The following is a 17,615-nucleotide window of genomic DNA, read 5'->3' on the forward strand; positions in this document are numbered from 1 at the left end:
GAGAAGAAACTATGCTTTTAAAAAAAACTTGTAAAGAAATCACAAAACGCTTCATTTGGCTTCATGTTTTGGGGTCCAAGCTGTGATTTTGGGGGTCCAAGCTGTGATTGGTGTTTGGAATATGTTGTCACAGGAGGTGGTGATGGCCACTAACCTGGATAGCTTTAAAAAGGGCTTGGACAGATTTATGGAGAAGTCGATCTATGGCAGTGGTGGCGAACCTATGGCACGGATGCCAGAGGTGGCACTCAGAGCCCTCTCTGTGGGCACGCGCAAGCAGAGCCCCCCCCCCCCTCTAGGCTGGCCTGGGCTGCTGGGCCAGATTATTAGCATTAAACCTAAGACCTAGTTTTGGGGAAGCAGTGTAGGTAACCCTCTTAAGCGCTGTTAAACCCCACTGATTTTCATGCAAAGAACTAAAGCGTGATCCTTTACCTGGGAGTAAGCTTGGTTGCTGGCAATGGGGCTTGCTTCTGAGTAAACCATCCTAGGGTCATGATTCACCCGTTGGAAGAGTTGCACGCTTGCTTCAAAGCAAAGCCACCAACTACCATCAAGCTTACTCCCAAGTAATGCACGCCTCGGAGCCAACCGTTTTTTCTAAACTAAAACCTCAGTATTCAGGTTAAATTGTCGTGTGGGCACTTTGTGATAAATAAGTGGGTTTTGGGTTGCAATGTATTCTATGGCTACCAATCTTGATCCTCCTTGATCTGAGATTGCAAAGGCCTTAGCAGACCAGGTGCTCAGGAGCAGCAGCAGCAGAAGGCCATTTCTTTCACCTCCTGCACGTGAGCTCCCAAAGACACCTGGTGGGCCACTGCGAGTAGCAGAGTGCTGGACTAGATGGACTCTGGTCTGATCCAGCAGGCTTGTTCTTATGTTCTTTAGCTCCTCCTATGCCCTTGTGGGTGAAAACAGCAACTGGCTACAGCTTACCAAGTAGTGCACTCCTTGCTGAAACACACTGTGGTAAAGTTGCCACGAAGCAGGAAAATTAAGAAACACGGTAAGGTTGTCCAGGGGAAAGAACCCTAGTGCCTTTAACATTAGCTTTGATCTGCTGTAATCATCAAGTGGAATGAATCTCAGAGGGGTGATCAACACCACTGCCCCATATCCTCTGCAGATCAAGCTGCTATTAAGGTTGTAGCTGCAGAGAGTGTCTGAAAAACTGGCAACCTTAGACAGCCACTGCGAGAAATCTTTTTGCCCCAGAAGATGTTTTTCAGCAGAAAGTGTTGGTTGGGGGCCAAGATGCCCTCCGGCTTGTCTCATGACATCATCACTCCCATCGGATCTTTGTTTTTTCCCCCATGGTGTGAAAAAAAACCCTCTGGGGATTCCACACTACAGAAACAAAGAGGTCCTTGTACCCATAGGTTACGCCTTAAAACTCCTCTGGGGCCTCTTTTGCTGCTAGGAGGGTGATGAAGCGAACAGCAAATACACATCTGTTAGGGAATATTTTACGCCCCTTCCTTATCTTGGAGTTTTCTTATAAGATAAAGATCAGTTTCCCTGGAGGAAATTTGGAGAGGGGACTCTATAGCAGCTTTGGAGAGGGGACTCTATAGCACTATACCCTGTGAGCAGCAGTGGCGTGGGAGGTTAAGAGCTCGTGTATCTAATCTGGAGGAACCGGGTTTGATTCCCCGCTCTGCCGCCTGAGCTGTGGAGGCTTATCTGGGGAATTCATATTAGCCTGTGCACTCCCACACACGCCAGCTGGGTGACCTTGGGCTAGTCACAGCTTCTCGGAGCTCTCTCAGCCCCACCCACCTCACAGGGTGTTTGTTGTGAGGGGGGAAGGGCAAGGAGATTGTAAGCCCCTTTGAGTCTCCTGCAGAAGAGAAAGGGGGGATATAAATCCAAACTCCTCCTCCACCTCCTCCTCCTCCTCCTTCTTCTTCTTCATCATCATCATTTTGGCTTTCTCAAGTCCTGCGTTTCCTAGGCTCTACCCTCCTGAATCTGCAGGAATTTCCCAACCTGGAGCTGGCAACTCTACATCCCACGAACTTGCCGTAATTGCAGAGGAGTCTGGATCTTTGGGATTGTTGACCATTTTAGTGCGGTTGCCAGATTGTGTTGGGAAATTGCTGGGGATTTAGGAGAGCAGCAGCTGGCGAGGGGAGGGACTTCAATGGGTATAATGAATCCACCCTACAGGAGGCCATTTTCTCCAGTGGAATGAATCTCCGTCATCTAGAGATCTCCAGTCCCCACCTGGAGGTTGGCAACCATATTGCTAAAGGGGTCAAACACCTTCAAGGACTGCTTTCTGAAGTGAGACGCAGGGCCTTTTGGGCGGTGACATCTCAGCAATGCCGTTTTTTTCTGAGCATCCGTTCTGAGAATTTTCATTCCGACAACCATTTTTGTGGGTGGTAACTTTAGCCTTTTCCTAAGGTGACCAGCCGTCCCGCTTTTGGCGGGACAGTCATGCTTTTTGGCAACATGTCCCGCATCCCGCGAGGTTTTTAAATTTTCCCGATTAGGCACTGCGGCAGTGCGGGAGTGCGCATGCGGCCGCAGGAGCGCACTGCCTTTTGCAGCGCTCCCCGGTTTCCCACCCTGTCACAGGGTGCTGCTGCACTGCCTTCTGGGGGGGCTTCCTCTGATTTCCTCTCTGACCGGGGAGGCGCCAGCAAAGGCAGTGTGCTATCCCTGTGGCTGCAGATTATTAGCGTGCGCGTGCGTCGACGCATACTCAGCTGTTACAAAATTTAAAATCTGGTCACCGTACCTTTTCCACATATGCCACTTGCAACATGTGGAGGAAAGTTCCTAAATGTATTTTAGTTTGCAAAACATTCCTACAATTGGCCTGTTTTCCCAGCAAGTGCAGAGTGCCTTTCCCTCTGCAAATGAATGACAGACAGTTCCAAGACAAAGAATTTGCACTGAATATAGGCTCACCTGTAATGCATCGATCACAACATCCTGGAAAAGTGTGCTATGATTATATTTTCATAAAATACAACAGGGTGTTTGTTGTGAGGGGGGAAGGGCAAGGAGATTGTAAGCCCCTTTAAGTCTCCTACAGGAGAGAAAGGGGGGATATAAATCCTAAACAAACAAACAAACAAATATGAAACTCAATAATATTCACCACCGTGCTTTCACTGACAAAAATGATAATGGAACGCAATTTCAAACACACACTTAGTGTTATCCAACAACATACATTAGAATCATAACAACAAAAACCACAGAGTTAGCCGTCCAACCTCGAATACAAAATGTAAAGGCTTGTGGTTATGTCAGATGAATATTCTTGCAGCAAGTCACATAACATGGTTGTTTCAAGTAGTTTCAAGCTGGATGGTGAAATGTAAAGCATTCCTCAAACCACAAGTTGTCCTTCAAATGGCGATGTCTGATTTCTTGCTACTGGTACACTAACCCCCGAATTCCTTTACTATGGTCGACAGACAGTTCCAACAGGCCTAAACTTCAGAAGCAGAATCGCTGCTTTGACTAGAAATCAGATGTGACTTATTTGCGTTTTCTACTCTGTAGCTTATTTTTGCCTGGTTCCCTTGAAAGCCGTTGGGTGTTTTCTCCGCGTTTCCTTTCTGCCCAGAATGAAGGCCATGAATTCCACCTCTATATCTGGTCAAAACCTCTGTCTCCTGCCTCTGTTCATTTCTCTGTTGTGCCCCTCCATAATCGAGGATGTTCGCCTCCTGGCTAAGTTTTCCAGCGATAAGAAGCAAAGGTCATAAAAGCAAAATCCCAAACGATGCAAAAGTCGACTACATTATTTTTAACCAGTTCCTGCTCTTGTGCCTTTAACCACAGTGACCTGCAGACTTTTGAGTGGGTGACAATCCCACATCTGTACCCTTTTTGTTGCAGCAGTGGCGTAGGAGGTTACGAGCTCGTGTATCTAATCTGGAGGAACCGGGTTTGATTCCCAGCTCTGCCGCCTGAGCTGTGGGGGCTTATCTGGGGAATTCAGATTAGCCTGTGCACTCCCACACACGCCAGCTGGGTGACCTTGGGCTAGTCACAGCTTCTCGGAGCTCTCTCAGCCCCACCCACCTCACAGGGTGTTTGTTGTGAGGGGGGAAGGGAAAGGAGATTGTAAGCCCCTTCGAGTCTCCTACAGGAGAGAAAGGGGGGATATTAATCCAAACTCCTCCTCCTCCTCCTCCTCCTCCTCCTCCTCCTCCTCCTTCTTCTTCTATACCTTAACTAGAAACCACAGTGCCCCAAAATGCCTTTACTAAATTTGCTTTTCACGAATCTGCCCTGATACTGTTCTAATGTTCCCTTTGTATACTTGTGTTCAAAAGCAGTGCGTCCGATTTATTTAAAAATGAATGGAATCTCAAAACACCTAGATATTTGCTTAATTCTTTCCTGTCTGGGTGTCTGCTGATGGTGTCTCTGGCTGCCACTGTTTATTTGTTAAAAGAGACAAACCCCGACAACTCCAAGTTTTCCCTTGTTGCAGCTTCTAGCCTTCACAAGCTCCCACTTCATGGGTTTGATGATCCACCGATGTGAGGGATGGCATGTACCCATTCCGCTTGTTATGCGCAGAGGATTTATCAAGGCTCTGCCAGCTGTCACAACCTCAGAATAAACAGGAAAGACGGGCAAAAAATAGCAAACCGACAGGAAACAGTTACTGAGTGCCGTCCCAACTCTTCTGCCTTGCCTCATGTGGCAACTGACTCAAAGCATGGTTTGGGTCACAGATTGTGAAAGAGGAGGACGCCCCGAATGCGGAGAAACAGCCCCACAGAACAGAGCCCCTGAGCCTTCCATGGGTCCACGGTTTCCTAAAGCCTCTTCTCTGCTCTGTGTTCTAGAGATGTATGAAGATGCATCTTTGTTCTGTTTTGATTTTCATGCGTGGCCCCTCCTACCTTCTTTTGACCAATTTCCTGTTTTCACTTGTTTCTTACTCTTTTTTTTAATCATTTAGCTTAGTTTGCTACTTAGTGAGTTCCATCCCTGCTGGAAGTCTTCAAATCTCCAGCCGGCTATGTCTACTGGCTGGCTGCTTCTGGCCTCCCATGAGGGTCTCCCCCTTGGAAGCTGTCCTGCCAACGGCATTTGATAGTAGTTCTTGGGTGCGTAGGGTCGCTTGAGGGGGTATGCTGTCCCTCATTTCACAACAGACACCCACTTAGAATCATAGAATCATAGAGTTGGAAGAGACCACAAGGGCCATCAAGTCCAACCCCCTGCAATACAGGAACACTTAGTCTGGAGGATTTCCCCATATCCAGTCATAACTGCTCTCTAACCCCCCTGGTACTGAGTCTGGTACAAATATAATCAGAGGTGGGATCCAGCAGGTTCTCACAGGTTCCCGAGAATAGGTTACTAATTATTTGTTTGTGCCGAGAGGGGGTTACTAATGGGTGATTTTGCCACGTGATTTTTGCCTTAGTTACGCCCCTCCTCTCAGCAGTAGCGCGCAGAACTTGAAGCAGTCTAGCAGGAGGTGCACCGGCGTGCGTGGCAGCCTGCGCCTGCATGCATTTGTTTCCCGCCCAAGGACTGGCGCAGTGGCTGCGTCCTTGCCACAGCCCCGCCCAGGAATGCCACGCCCCTGGAATGCCCAGCCACGCCCCCGTCGTGCCCCGCCCAGCCCCATTGGTGCTACGCCACAGTTTGAATCCCACCACCATGGGAACCTGTTACTAAAATTTTTGGATCCCACCACTGAATATAACTCCCCTATTACATGCTAAACTGGACAAAAGTATAATCCAGAAGAATACAATCTGAAATGGAGAACCAGTAGTTCTGCATCAAGAGGTGATAGCCCTTGAATCTAAACAGAAGACCCTTCAGATCCTCTGAAGATGCCAACCACTGATGCAGGTGAAATGTCAGCAGAAAATGCTACTGGAACACGGCCATACAACCTGGAAAACCCACAACACCCTAGAAGACCCTCTGTCGGGGGACAAGGTTTAACCCAGACTGGAAGATAGGTGATGCAAACCTCACATAGGATGGACCACACTCTGAGGATGGAGGCAGAAAAATATCTCCCTCACAGCCCTGGCCAATTTATATCCCCCTTCCTCTCCTGCAAGGAGACTCAAAGGGGCTTACAATCTCCTTTCCCTTCCCCACCCCCCCAACAAACACCCTGTGAGGTGGGTGGGGCTGAGAGAGCTCCGAAAAACTATGACTGGCACAAGGTCACCCAGCTGGCATGTGTTGGAGTGCACAAGATAAGCCACCAGATAAGCCTTCACAGCTCAAGTGGCAGAGCAGGGAATCAAACCTGGTTCCCCAGATTAGAGTGCACCTGCTCTTAACCACTACACCACACTGGAAGCAATTGTTGAAGGGTTGACTAGGACCAGAGGTGGGATCCAGCAGGTTCTCACCAGTTCCCGAGAGTGGGTTACTAATTATTTGTGTGTGCCGAGAGGGGGTTACTAATTCGGTCCGCTTTTCCGTTAGAAATTCCATTAGGTCCAAAAATCATAAAGTCCTGTTGTTTCCTACGTGGCTGGTTAGCGAAGGTAGAAAACGTGATAATTCTCCCTGTTGGGCTGTTTTAAAAACATGTTTTAGAAATATGGTAAAGTTCCTTGTTGAAGGAAAGTATCCTTCTTTTGATTTCTAGAAACAAAATGAAGTATTTGAAAGTATTCAGTATTTGACAGGCAGTCAATTAGAGGAGAAGTAGTTGTTTCTGTTGGCAGTAGACGATAGGACTTGCCGTAATGAGTTTAAATTATGGACAGAAAGATACCAGCTGGAAATTAGGAACTTTTTTTTAACAGTAAGAGTTTTTTACAGTAACAGAGAAATTATTAATGCCCCGCCCCGGAATGCCCGGCCACGCCCCCGTCATGCCCCGCCCAGCCCCATTGGCGCTACGCCACTGTTTGAATCCCACCACCATGGGAACCTGTTACTAAAATATTTGGATCCCACCACTGACTAGGACTTATTTCTGTATGAGACAAATACTTGAAGATGTACTGTGGTATTACCGAAATGCAGCCCCCAAAGCGTGTATATTGTAGACTTAGTAAACTCATAAATGATACAGTCTATGACTACTTGCTTGCTTGGTAATGGGAGGAAGACAGAATGCCACCACTGAAATCACACACAGAGAGAAGGCAGGCTGCAGTCTCTGCGACTGCACAGTTGTGGGACCTTCCATGACCACATGCCGCAGTAACTGCCTGGTAATGCCCACCCTCAACACCAAACCTGCTGATTCCTCTGGGCCACCAGCGTTGCCGGTGAAGGGAAATGTGAGGATTTTCTTATCACATCAGCACTACAACCTATACCAGACGTGGGCATTATACGGCCCGCGGGCCACATCCGGCCTGCTGGGTGACCCTAACTGGCCCCTGCTTTAGAAGAACCCGTCGTCAAAATGGCAGCCGGGAAAAGCGGCGTGAGACTGGGATTATATTTAAAAAGCCTCTCTTGGTCATTCACGCACGCGTGCGCACTTCCCCCTCTTGGGAGCCCCGCCTTCTTACGCAGGCGCGGTGTCAGGAACAGACGGGGAGGATTGCGAGAGAGTTTTTTAAAAAGCTGTAGTTCTCTCCCCACCCTTGGAGCCCCGCCACACTGCGCAAGCGCCGTGAGAGGAAAAGGTGGCGAGGGTGGCGAGAGCGAGTGACTGTTGCTATGCGAACTGCCGCCGAAGGGCAAGGAGCGGGAAGGGCTGACCTGAGCACGCCCCCTCTGGACGGGAGGAGGGCCCGGCCCTCCACAATATTTTCTGTTTCTTATGCGGCCCCATGGAAAAAATAATTGCCCACCCCTGACCTATACTAGTCATCTTGGTCCTAGAAACCAGGTGATCTCAGACAGCCATCCCATCCTATCCACCTGGTATGACGCTTCCAGATCTGCCTCTGCTACTTCACTCTGGGGAAGGTTTGTAAGGAAGTCCCAGTACTGGCTGGCTGGGATGGAAGAACCTAGCAGCGATTCAGATAACCCCTTGGTTACTCACCCTCCTGAAGCATCACGTCCCCCAGTTTCTGCAGGGCTTCTGCAAAGCGGCCCACATCAGCCAGTAGGTGGGCTATCTCCTCGGCTTCCAGAACGGTCTCCTCGCAGCTGTCCCCGGCACTGTGGGTAATGAGGTGCTTGGAGGCTTTGGTGATGCCCCGGGACACCACCGGTGACAGAGGGAAGCCAGCTGCACTGGCGTGACGGCTGAGGCTGGTGGGCCGCTTGAGTGTGGCACCGGTGGCTGAGGCAGAGAGGTCCAGCAGGCTGGAAGCCGACATCTCCTGACCATCTCGTCGCGGCAACTCCTGGAAGAACCAAACCACATTTTTTGAGTGCGGCTCAGTGACAGTACTAGGCCTGTAGCCAGAACATTTTCTTGGGGGACACCCACAAATGAGTACAGTGGTGGTCAGCCCATCATTCATTCTTTCTTTCTTTCTTTCTTTCTTTCTTTCTTTCTTTCTTTCTTTCTTTCTTTCTTTCTTTCTTTCTTTCTTTCTTATTTATTTATTTATTTGTGCTTTATTATTTGTTTGCTGTTTGTACTTGAGACTCAATGTGTGTATATAGTACTAGCGGACGCGGCCATGCGTCGCTGTGGCTTACTGTGTGGAGCCAAGCACGGAAGGGAGGAGGAAGGGGAGAGGCGTACCGGTTTGTTCCCACGGCGTGGCTTGGAACACTCATCCTTCCTGTCCCTGTGTGTTGCGGCTGCTTCCAGCAGCAGGCGGGTTTGCGTGGCATAAGCGCGCACGCAGTGGTGATCGCGGGCAAGCCACACACCCTCCCCCAGTATGGCGGCCCCTCATTGGTCTGCTGCAGGTTTGTGGAAACATGCATTTTACCGGGCTCCGGTGTGACCTGCGAGCCCGATGAAGGTCGCAAAACCTGCCCGCAATGGGAAGTCACGTCATGTCAAAAATTTGGGAGCAATCGGTCCAGCCGTTTCCGCGTTAGGGTGTGAGGAACAAACACACGGTTAGCTTTATATAGGTAGGTAGGTAGGTAGGTAGGTGGATGGGTGGGTGGGTGGGTGGGTGGGTGGATAGGTAGGTAGGTAGGTAGGTTGATTGATTGATTGATTGATTGATTGATTGATTGATTGATTGATTGATTGATTGATTGATTGATTGAGCAACATAATTGAATACCATGAGGGATCTCATAAGCTACGTAACAGATCTAGGATTACCAAAACTAGAAAAGTGCCAAAAAGCTTCAGAAATGCTATCTCTCTCTCTCTCTCTCTCTCTCTCTCTCTCTCTCTCTCTCTCTCTCTCTCTCTCTTTAAATTAGGGCCCTTCAGCCCTTCTAACTGCTAATTCTGTTCAAGCCAATTGAATAGAGAATTCACATTTGGAAGATTTATGAAGGGATTTTCACCTTTTTACCTCAGCTCCTTCCTTTTTTATTACAATAGAAAGTTTATACTTGGAAGACTCATGACAGGTTTCACACCAGCCCTAATGCTGATTGGAGGGGCATTATATTTTGCCAAAGCCTCTTCCCAAACCGGGTCCTTTCTAGGTTCCACCCTCAAATTTCCAGAAACGTCCAAACTCAAATGTGGCAACCCTAGCCCTAGTGCCTGCCGATAAGAACATAAGAACACGCCAGCTGGATCAGACCAGAGTCCATCTAGTCCAGCTCTCTGCTACTCGCAGTGGCCCACCAGGTGCCTTTGGGAGCTCACATGCAGGAGGTGAAAGCAATGGCCTTCTGCTGCTGCTCCCGAGCACCTGGTCTGCTAAGGCATTTGCAATCTGAGATCAAGGAGGATCAAGATTGGCAGCCAGAGATCGACTTCTCCTCCATAAATATGTCCAAGACCCTTTTAAAGCTATCCAGATTAGCGGCTATCACCACCTCCTGTGGCAGCATATTCCAAACACCAATCACACATTGTGTGAAGAAGTGTTTCCTTTTATTAGTCTTAATTCTTCCCCCAAGCATTCTCAATGTATGCCCCTTTTGCAGTACCCACCAAGGGTCCATCAAGTGAGAATGGGCTTCTCACTGGCCATTGGAGATCTGATAGGCAGTATGGATTTAGAAGCACAAGGATCTTCACTATGTGACTGAAGGGGTCTGCAACCTGCGGTTCTCCAGATGTTCATGGAATACAATTCCCATCAGCCCCTGCCAGCATGGCCAATTGGCCATGCTGGCAGGGGCTGATGGGATTTGTAGTCCAGGAACATCTGGAGAGCTGCAGGTTGCAGACCCCTGAATGGTCAATTCGAAAGGTGCCCTGCTAAGCCAAATCTGTTTGAAATTCTGAAAGGGTTAGTATTGGGATGTCGCACAACCTCCTGTGCAGCCATTTTGTGGTTGGCTCCACCTCCTGTAGGTGCCAAGCCGAAATGTTTGTGTTCAACCAGGCTTTTGATGGGTTGTTGTTTTTTTCCCCTGCAACGTTACTTTAGTTTGGAAACAGTTATTTTAATTAATACCTTTTAATCAGTGGTGGGATTCAAACAATTTAGCAACCAGTTCCGGTGGCGGGATTCAAATAATTTAACAACTGATTGTTCACAAGCACCATTTTAACAACTAGTTCTGCCGAAGTGGTGCGAACCGGCTGAATCCCACCCCTGCTGTTAATGCATTGTTTTTATTATTTTTCTCTCGGAAGCAGGCTCCAGGTTACTGGGAGGAAGGACCTACAATGTTCTGAATAAAACAAATAATAGATCTGATTCCAAGCAGCAGTGGCGTAGGAGGTTAAGAGCTGTGTATCTGGAGGAACCGGGTTTGATTCTCCGCTCTGCCGCCTGAGCTGTGGAGGCTTCTCTGGGGAATTCAGATTAGCCTGTACACTCCCACACACACCAGCTGGGTGACCTTGGGCTAGTCACAGCTTCTCGGAGCTCTCTCAGCCCCGCCTACCTCACAGGGTGTTTGTTGTGAGGGGGGAAGGGCAAGGAGATTGTAAGCCCCTTTGAGTCTCCTACAGGAGAGAAAGGGGGGATATAAATCCAAACTCCGCCTCCTCCTCCTCCTCCTCCTCCTCCTCCTCCTCCTCCTCTTCTTCTTCTTCTTCTTCTTCTTCTTCTTCAAAAAGCATGCTTTGTTTCTGGATGGTGTTACAAGCCTTTTTTTTTTTAAGTATGAGGATCGGTTGCCATCTCTAGGTTGGGAAATGCCTGGGGTGGGAAGGAATTTTGAGGGGGCACAATGCCCCCCAAAGGAGACATTTTCTCCAGGGGAACCGATTTCAATAGCCTGGAGATCAGTTGTAATTCCAGGAGATCTCCAGCATTCATTTGGGGGATGGCAAATCTACATGGAAGGCCCTAAGGCCAGGAAACACTTATCCATGAGGAAGGGCACAGCTGTGCCTTGTGGCCTCAACAGACACAGTTGCTCAAGAGCTTTTGAAATGAGCCAACATCAGATATTGTGGGTTGCGCAAACCTTCATCATGTGAAATGAACCCCCTGCTCTGTGGTACCGCGTGTGTCTGCTTCTTGATCAGAAGCTCCAACTCATGTATGTCGGATTCCGATCCACCGTGCGCAGATTCAGCAAACGACGCCATTCCATCCAGATGACTAATTTTACTAGAATTCACACTTGCGTAATGCAATCCTGCGCAGAGTTACTCCACTGTTCTATAGTGGTGCAATCTATGGAACATATAATGCTTAATTGCCCCAAATACGAAGAAGCTAGGACCAGGCTTTTGACTCTTCTTCCTGCTAAGTTTAAGGAATACTCTGTTGCTGGGAAGGTTGCATTCCTACTAAACAACTCTTCTTCTGTGATTTTAAATTCTGTAGCTAGGTTCCTTTTAGGAACTTTGGAATAATACCTGTGATGGTTTTATGTATGGAACATTTGCCTGGATAATGCTGGTTGTTATATTGGTATTATGCCTAATAAAGGTTTTATGTATATGTATGTTACTCTACTGAAAGTTCGTCGTAGTGCCAGATTGCACTGTTTAAGTCTTATTTGAGTCGTGATGGGTCTCACCCCTGAACCCAGAGGTGGGATCCAGCAGGTTCTCACAGGTTCCCGAGAGTAGGTTACTAATTATTTGTGTGTGCCGAGAGGGGGTTACTAATTGGTGATTTTGCCACGTGATTTTTGCCTTAGTTACGCCCCTCCTCTCAGCAGTAGCGCGCAGAACTTGAAGCAGTCTAGTAGGAGGTGCACTGGCGTGCATGGCAGCCTGCGCCTGCGTGCATTCATTTCCCACCCAAGGACCGGCGCAGCGGCTGCGTCTTTGCCACAGCCCCGCCCAGGAATGTCCCGCCCCAGAATGCCCAGCCACGCCCCCGGCATGCCCCCCCAGCCCCATTGGCGCTACGCCACAGTTTGAATCCCACCACCATGGGAACCTGTTACTAAAATGTTTGGATCCTACCACTGCCTGAACCTGCTTCCAGATCTCTGTCTCACTCGCTTTTCCTGTGATCCTGTTGCTGCTGGGTGTGGTTAAAAATGGGTGTGGTTAAAAAGGAGGCATGTCTACAAGCCCAACTATATCTGAGGGATTTCTGTACCATTCCTAGGGTGACCATTGGCACATTTATAGAGATCTGGAAGTGAAACAAGGGAAAGAAGGGTTGTGTGTGTGTGTGTGGGGGGGGGGTGTCCTTGGTGGGGTGTGATGCTACAGAGTTCACCCTCCAAAGATTTTCTCCTGGGTAATGGATCTCCGTAGCCTGGAGATCAATTGTAATTCTATGAGATCTTCAGCCCCACCTGGAGGGTGGCTGCCTACCATACATGTGCTTTCCCCTTTCTAGTCCTGTAAAAATCCCCACTGGAGAATTAGATTCAGTTCCCTCCTCCAAACAAGGTCAAAGAAACACTTTAATTTTTTAATCATATTTTGCGGTCTGTTTTTGTATTAAACTCTCTTGGATACTCTGGAAACAGAAAGGCAGGGTTCAGATGACAATGGTGCTACAAATTATTATTATTATTATTATTATTATTTATTCAATTTCTATGCCGCCCGATCCCCAAAGGGCTCCGGGCGGTGAACAACATAATATATAAACAATAAGCAGGAGCAAATCTGGTACAATACAAACATAGGCTCCGTCAATAAAACATCTTAAAATACATAAAAACAGCGGCTAACAATTAGCAAATTAAACAAGAGGCGTCCAGGCTCAATTTAAAAACCCACCCCAAGAAGGGGGGGACGGCAGGCCCCTCAATATGAGGAGCTCTGTTGTACCAGTGCCAAAGCAGGAGCCATATCAGCAGCTGGACACTCCAAAGGCCCGGTGGAACAACACAGTCTTACAGGCCCTGCGGAACTCACCAAGGTCCCGCAGGGCCCGGACAGTTGGTGGGAGGGTGTTCCACCAGGCCGGGGCCAGCGCTGTGAAAGTGAATAATTATGAATGAAAAGTCATACTTCCATGTGACCTACCCTCTTTCTTTGCCTAGGCTGAGCTCAATTGGAGTCTCAGGAACTTGTTTTTAAAGGAGAGCCTCTGTACAAAACCTTTGTTTTACCTTTGAGCATACACAGACTTTCTCTCACATTTGCTGTCATTTTGATGGTTTAATGCATAGGTGTCAAACTCACAGCCCTCCAGATGTTATGGACTACAGTTCCCATCATCCCCTGTCAGCATGATGCTGGCAGGGGATGATGGAACTGTAGTCCATAACATTTGGAGGGCCGCGAGTTTGACACCTGTGGTTGCTATGCTTGGTGTTTTAATGTTGTTAGAATCAGGGGTCTGGAGATCTGTCAGAATTACAGCTGATCCCCATTCTGCAGAGAACAATTCTCTTGTAGAAACTGGCCATTTTGGAAGGTGGATTCTATTATGTTATACCCCATTGAAGACCCTCCCATCACCAAACCCTCCCCAGGCCCCACCCTATTTTCCTAACCTGGAGTGGTAACCCCAGAGAATGTTTTAAGTCTTTCTACTATGTTATTTATTCTACACATATTCCCCCCTACCTTTCCTGCAAAGCATTCACAGTTTATTTCCGACAATATGTTTATTTCCCACAACAAACAAACAAACAAACAAACAAACAACAAGAGTCAAGTCCCAGCCAACTTATAGTGACCCTGGAGGGTTTTCAAGGCAAGAGACGTTGAGAGGCGGTTTTCCATGTTTGGCCTCTACACAGGGACCCTGGACTTCCTTGGTGTCCTTATATCCAAGGCTGACCCTACTCAGCTTCCAAAATCCGATAATATTTGGCTAACCTGGCCCCTCTGGGTCAGGGAAAGTAATTCTTCTGGCTTTCTGTAATATCTGTAGTGCTGGCTTTTATAGTTTAACCAGCTTAATGAGCTATTTGGGAATCACGATGGGTATAATGCCATCTCCTCTGCTTGGCCGAGGCCCTTCAGAGTGGCAAGGGGAAGCTTTTCACAATGCCTGAGATTCTTGAGTTAGAAACACAAGGGCTGAACCGGAGACCACCCACCCACGTCTCAGGCAGGGAAGAATCATTTCCAAAAACAGCTTTTCCGCAAATGATGAAAACGGAATTATTCAAGATGGCCTTTCTGCTCAAGTAATAGGGTTGCACTGGACAAAATGGTTGACAAACTTACATGGGTAAATTATTAGGGACTGTGCTCTATACTGCTGCGTGTAGCTTATTGTAAGTAGGATCCTAGTATGTAATTTTTGCACTGCTTAATGTATCATGTGAATAATTATGCTCTGTGTCCAGAGGTGGGATCCAGCAGGTTCTTACAGGTTCCCGAGTGTAGGTTACTAATTATTTGTGTGTGCCGAGAGGGGGTTACTAATTGGTGATTTTGCCATGTGATTTTTGCCTAAGTTACGCCCCTCCTCTCAGCAGTAGCGCGCAGAACTTGAAGCAGTCTAGCAGGAGGTGCACCGGCATGCGTGGCAGCCTGCGCCTGCGTGCATTCGTTTCCCGCCCAAGCGCGACCGCGTACAGCTGGCTTTCGTCTCTTATTGTACAGCCCCGCCCCAGGAATGCCTGTAATACTTCAAGCAGCCCGTTGTGCCCCACCCAGCCCCATTGGCGCTATGCCACAGTTTGAATCCCACCACCATGGGAACCTGTTACTAAAATTTTTGGATCCCACCACTGTCTGTGTCCGTTCTTTCTGGTTGGTTCCAGACCTCTATAGCCCAAATGTATTTTTATTCAATGTCCCATTTTGTTGATTGTACCGACTCACTCTGTGTAATCCGCCTTGAGTCCTACGAGAAAGGTGGGCTGTAAATAACCGCTATAAATCACCGCTCTGAGCCCCGCTTGATGGGAGAATGCGTTTAATAACAACATGATTACTATACCTATGCATTATAATGCCCCAGGCCTCTGGGTGAGGCTTGAATTATAATGAAAAGCTAACAATCAGCTAAAGAACTGGCAGCTGTGATATTAATAATCATAATCATCATCATCATCATCATCATAGTCCCAGTGGTAATCGGCACGCTGGGCACCATCCCAAAAACACTAGGGCAGCACTTGAAACATCTTCGAATTGACAAAATTAACATCTGTCAAATTCAGAAGGCAGCCCTGCTGGGATGTGCACGAATACTACGCCGATACATTACAACTTCCTAGGCCTCTGGGTGAGGCTCGAATTGTAATGAAGGCCAACAACCAGCTAAAGATCTGGCAGCTGTGAAATCTACAATAACAACAACAACAACAATAAATTGAAATAAAAATAAAATACCCAAGAGCTTTTTAAACAGGAGATGGACCCAGCAATTCAACCAGGATCTTTGGCATTCAAAAATATTCTGGCAAGCCTTACTTCCCCATAACAAGTTATCAATCGGTGTATTGGCATAAAGGAATAACCATTAAAAGTCGCCGCTTTTATATCAAAGTCAGTCGCATCTTATTTACGCTATCAATTCTGCCTCCCACGAGCGACGAAAGCTGCCCTCCAGGGTCTCAGGCTGATCTCTTCCCAGCTCCTCAGTCGTGTCTTCCTTGAACTGGAGATGCCAGAAGTTACACCTGGTGCAGTGGTGGGATTCAAATAATTCAACAACTGGTTGTTTACAAGCACCATTTTAACAACCGGTTCTGCTGAAGTGGCGCGAACCTGCTGAATCCCACCACTGACCTGGTGTATTCTACCTGCCAGGCACTGGTTCTGTTATACCCTTCTCACAACCAACCGACTGTCAATCAGCCTGAAGCAGACCACCACACCTACACAGCCTGTCACATTCCATACAGCACCTAGTACAGTGGTGGCGAACCTGTGGCATGGGTGCCAGAGGTGGCACTCAGAGCCCTTTTTGTGGGCACGCACAGAGTGGCCCTCCACCCACACATCTAGGCTGGCCTGGACCACTGGGCTCGATTATTAACATTAAACCTAAGACCTAGTTTTGGGGAAGCAGTGTAGGTAACCCTGTTAAGTGCTGTTAAACCCCACTGATTTTCATGAGAAGAACTAAAGCGTGATCCTTTACCTGGGAATAAGCTCGGTTGCTGGCCTTCTGAGTAAACCCTCCTAGGGTTGTGATTCACCCATTGGAAGAGTTGCACGGTTGCTTCAAAGCAAAGCCACTGACTACCACCAAGCTTACTCCCAAGTAACACACACCTCGGAGCCAAGTGTTTTTTCTAAACTAAAACCTCAGTATTCAGGTTAAATTGCCGTGTGGGCACTTTGCCATAAATAAGTGGGTTTGGGGTTGCAATTTGGGCACTCGGTCTCGAAAAGGTTCACCATCACTGACCTAGTATGTCCACGGGACCAAAACAACACGGCAGTACCTTAAGCCACATGCTGGCTCTGTTGGCGACGGAATCCAGGACGTGCCCGCTGGCTTTCGAAACTTTCCTCCTCATACTGGCAGAGTAGGGACTGCAATTGCTCCTCCGATTGGCAGGCTTGGCTAGCATCCCTCAGAGACCTTCTCCTCGCCACATGAGGAGAAGCCAGACCCGGTTGGCTTAGACCTCTCAAATGCCACCTGAGAGGAGGCCGCAGCCTCACGCTTCTGTCTTGAGCAGCCTTGAGAGAGTTCCACCCCCCCAGCCCCTTCTAGAAAGCCTGCAAGTTGCAAAACAGAAAAACAGCTCCACTTCTACAAAAGGGCGGGGAAGGAAAGCCGCAATCATCTCGGAAGCAGAAGGAAGGCCGACTCGACAGCTTCCTCTTTTGGAGCACGCTTGGAGGGTGTTTTAGAATTTGCACCAAAACTAGTTCCTGGGCAGGGGTGGGGTGTGTGTGGCTGTTTGTCTGATCAAACAAACTCAGCTGATCAGAGGTGTTTTAATTGACGACTCTGTTGAGTAAACTGGCAAAATGTCAGAATGTGAATAAAACAGTGGTCCCGAAGGGAGAACAGGCTCTTTTTAAAAAGATTACTTTCGGTCTCCATGGAGGAGAAAGGCAGAGTAAAACTGAAGTAACTACCGTGTTTCCCCGAAAATAAGACAGTGTCTTATATTAATTTTTGCTCCCAAAGATGTGCTATGTCTTATTTTCAGGGGAGGTCTTATTTTTCAACCCAAAACCCGCTTATTTATCGCAAAGTGCCAACACGGCAATTTAACCTGAATACTGAGGTTTTCGTTTAGAAAAAACGGTTGGCTCCAACGGGTGAATCACGACCCTAGGAGGGTTTACTCAGAAGCAAGCCCCATTGCCAGCAACCGAGCTTACTCCCGCACTTTAGTTCTTT

At 48.0% G+C, this 17,615-nt stretch overlaps 1 protein-coding gene across 1 annotated transcript in view; it reads right to left on the bottom strand.

Annotated features, from left to right (window-relative positions):
* ARHGAP45 (Rho GTPase activating protein 45) overlaps nt 1-16,913 on the bottom strand; it is a 61,186-nt gene extending 44,273 nt beyond the window's left edge. Inside the window, exons 1-2 of the mRNA XM_048498055.1 lie at nt 16,702-16,913; nt 7,973-8,279 (exon numbers count right to left, since the gene is read on the bottom strand). Coding sequence (XP_048354012.1) covers nt 7,973-8,279; nt 16,702-16,830 — 436 coding nt within the window. The 5' untranslated portion in view covers nt 16,831-16,913. The remainder of the gene's footprint in view (nt 1-7,972; nt 8,280-16,701) is intronic.
* Nucleotides 16,914-17,615: the final 702 nt, after the last annotated feature.

Source organism: Sphaerodactylus townsendi, linkage group LG05 (assembly GCF_021028975.2).
Source record: "Sphaerodactylus townsendi isolate TG3544 linkage group LG05, MPM_Stown_v2.3, whole genome shotgun sequence".
In the NCBI taxonomy this organism is placed as follows: Eukaryota; Metazoa; Chordata; class Lepidosauria; order Squamata; family Sphaerodactylidae; genus Sphaerodactylus; species Sphaerodactylus townsendi.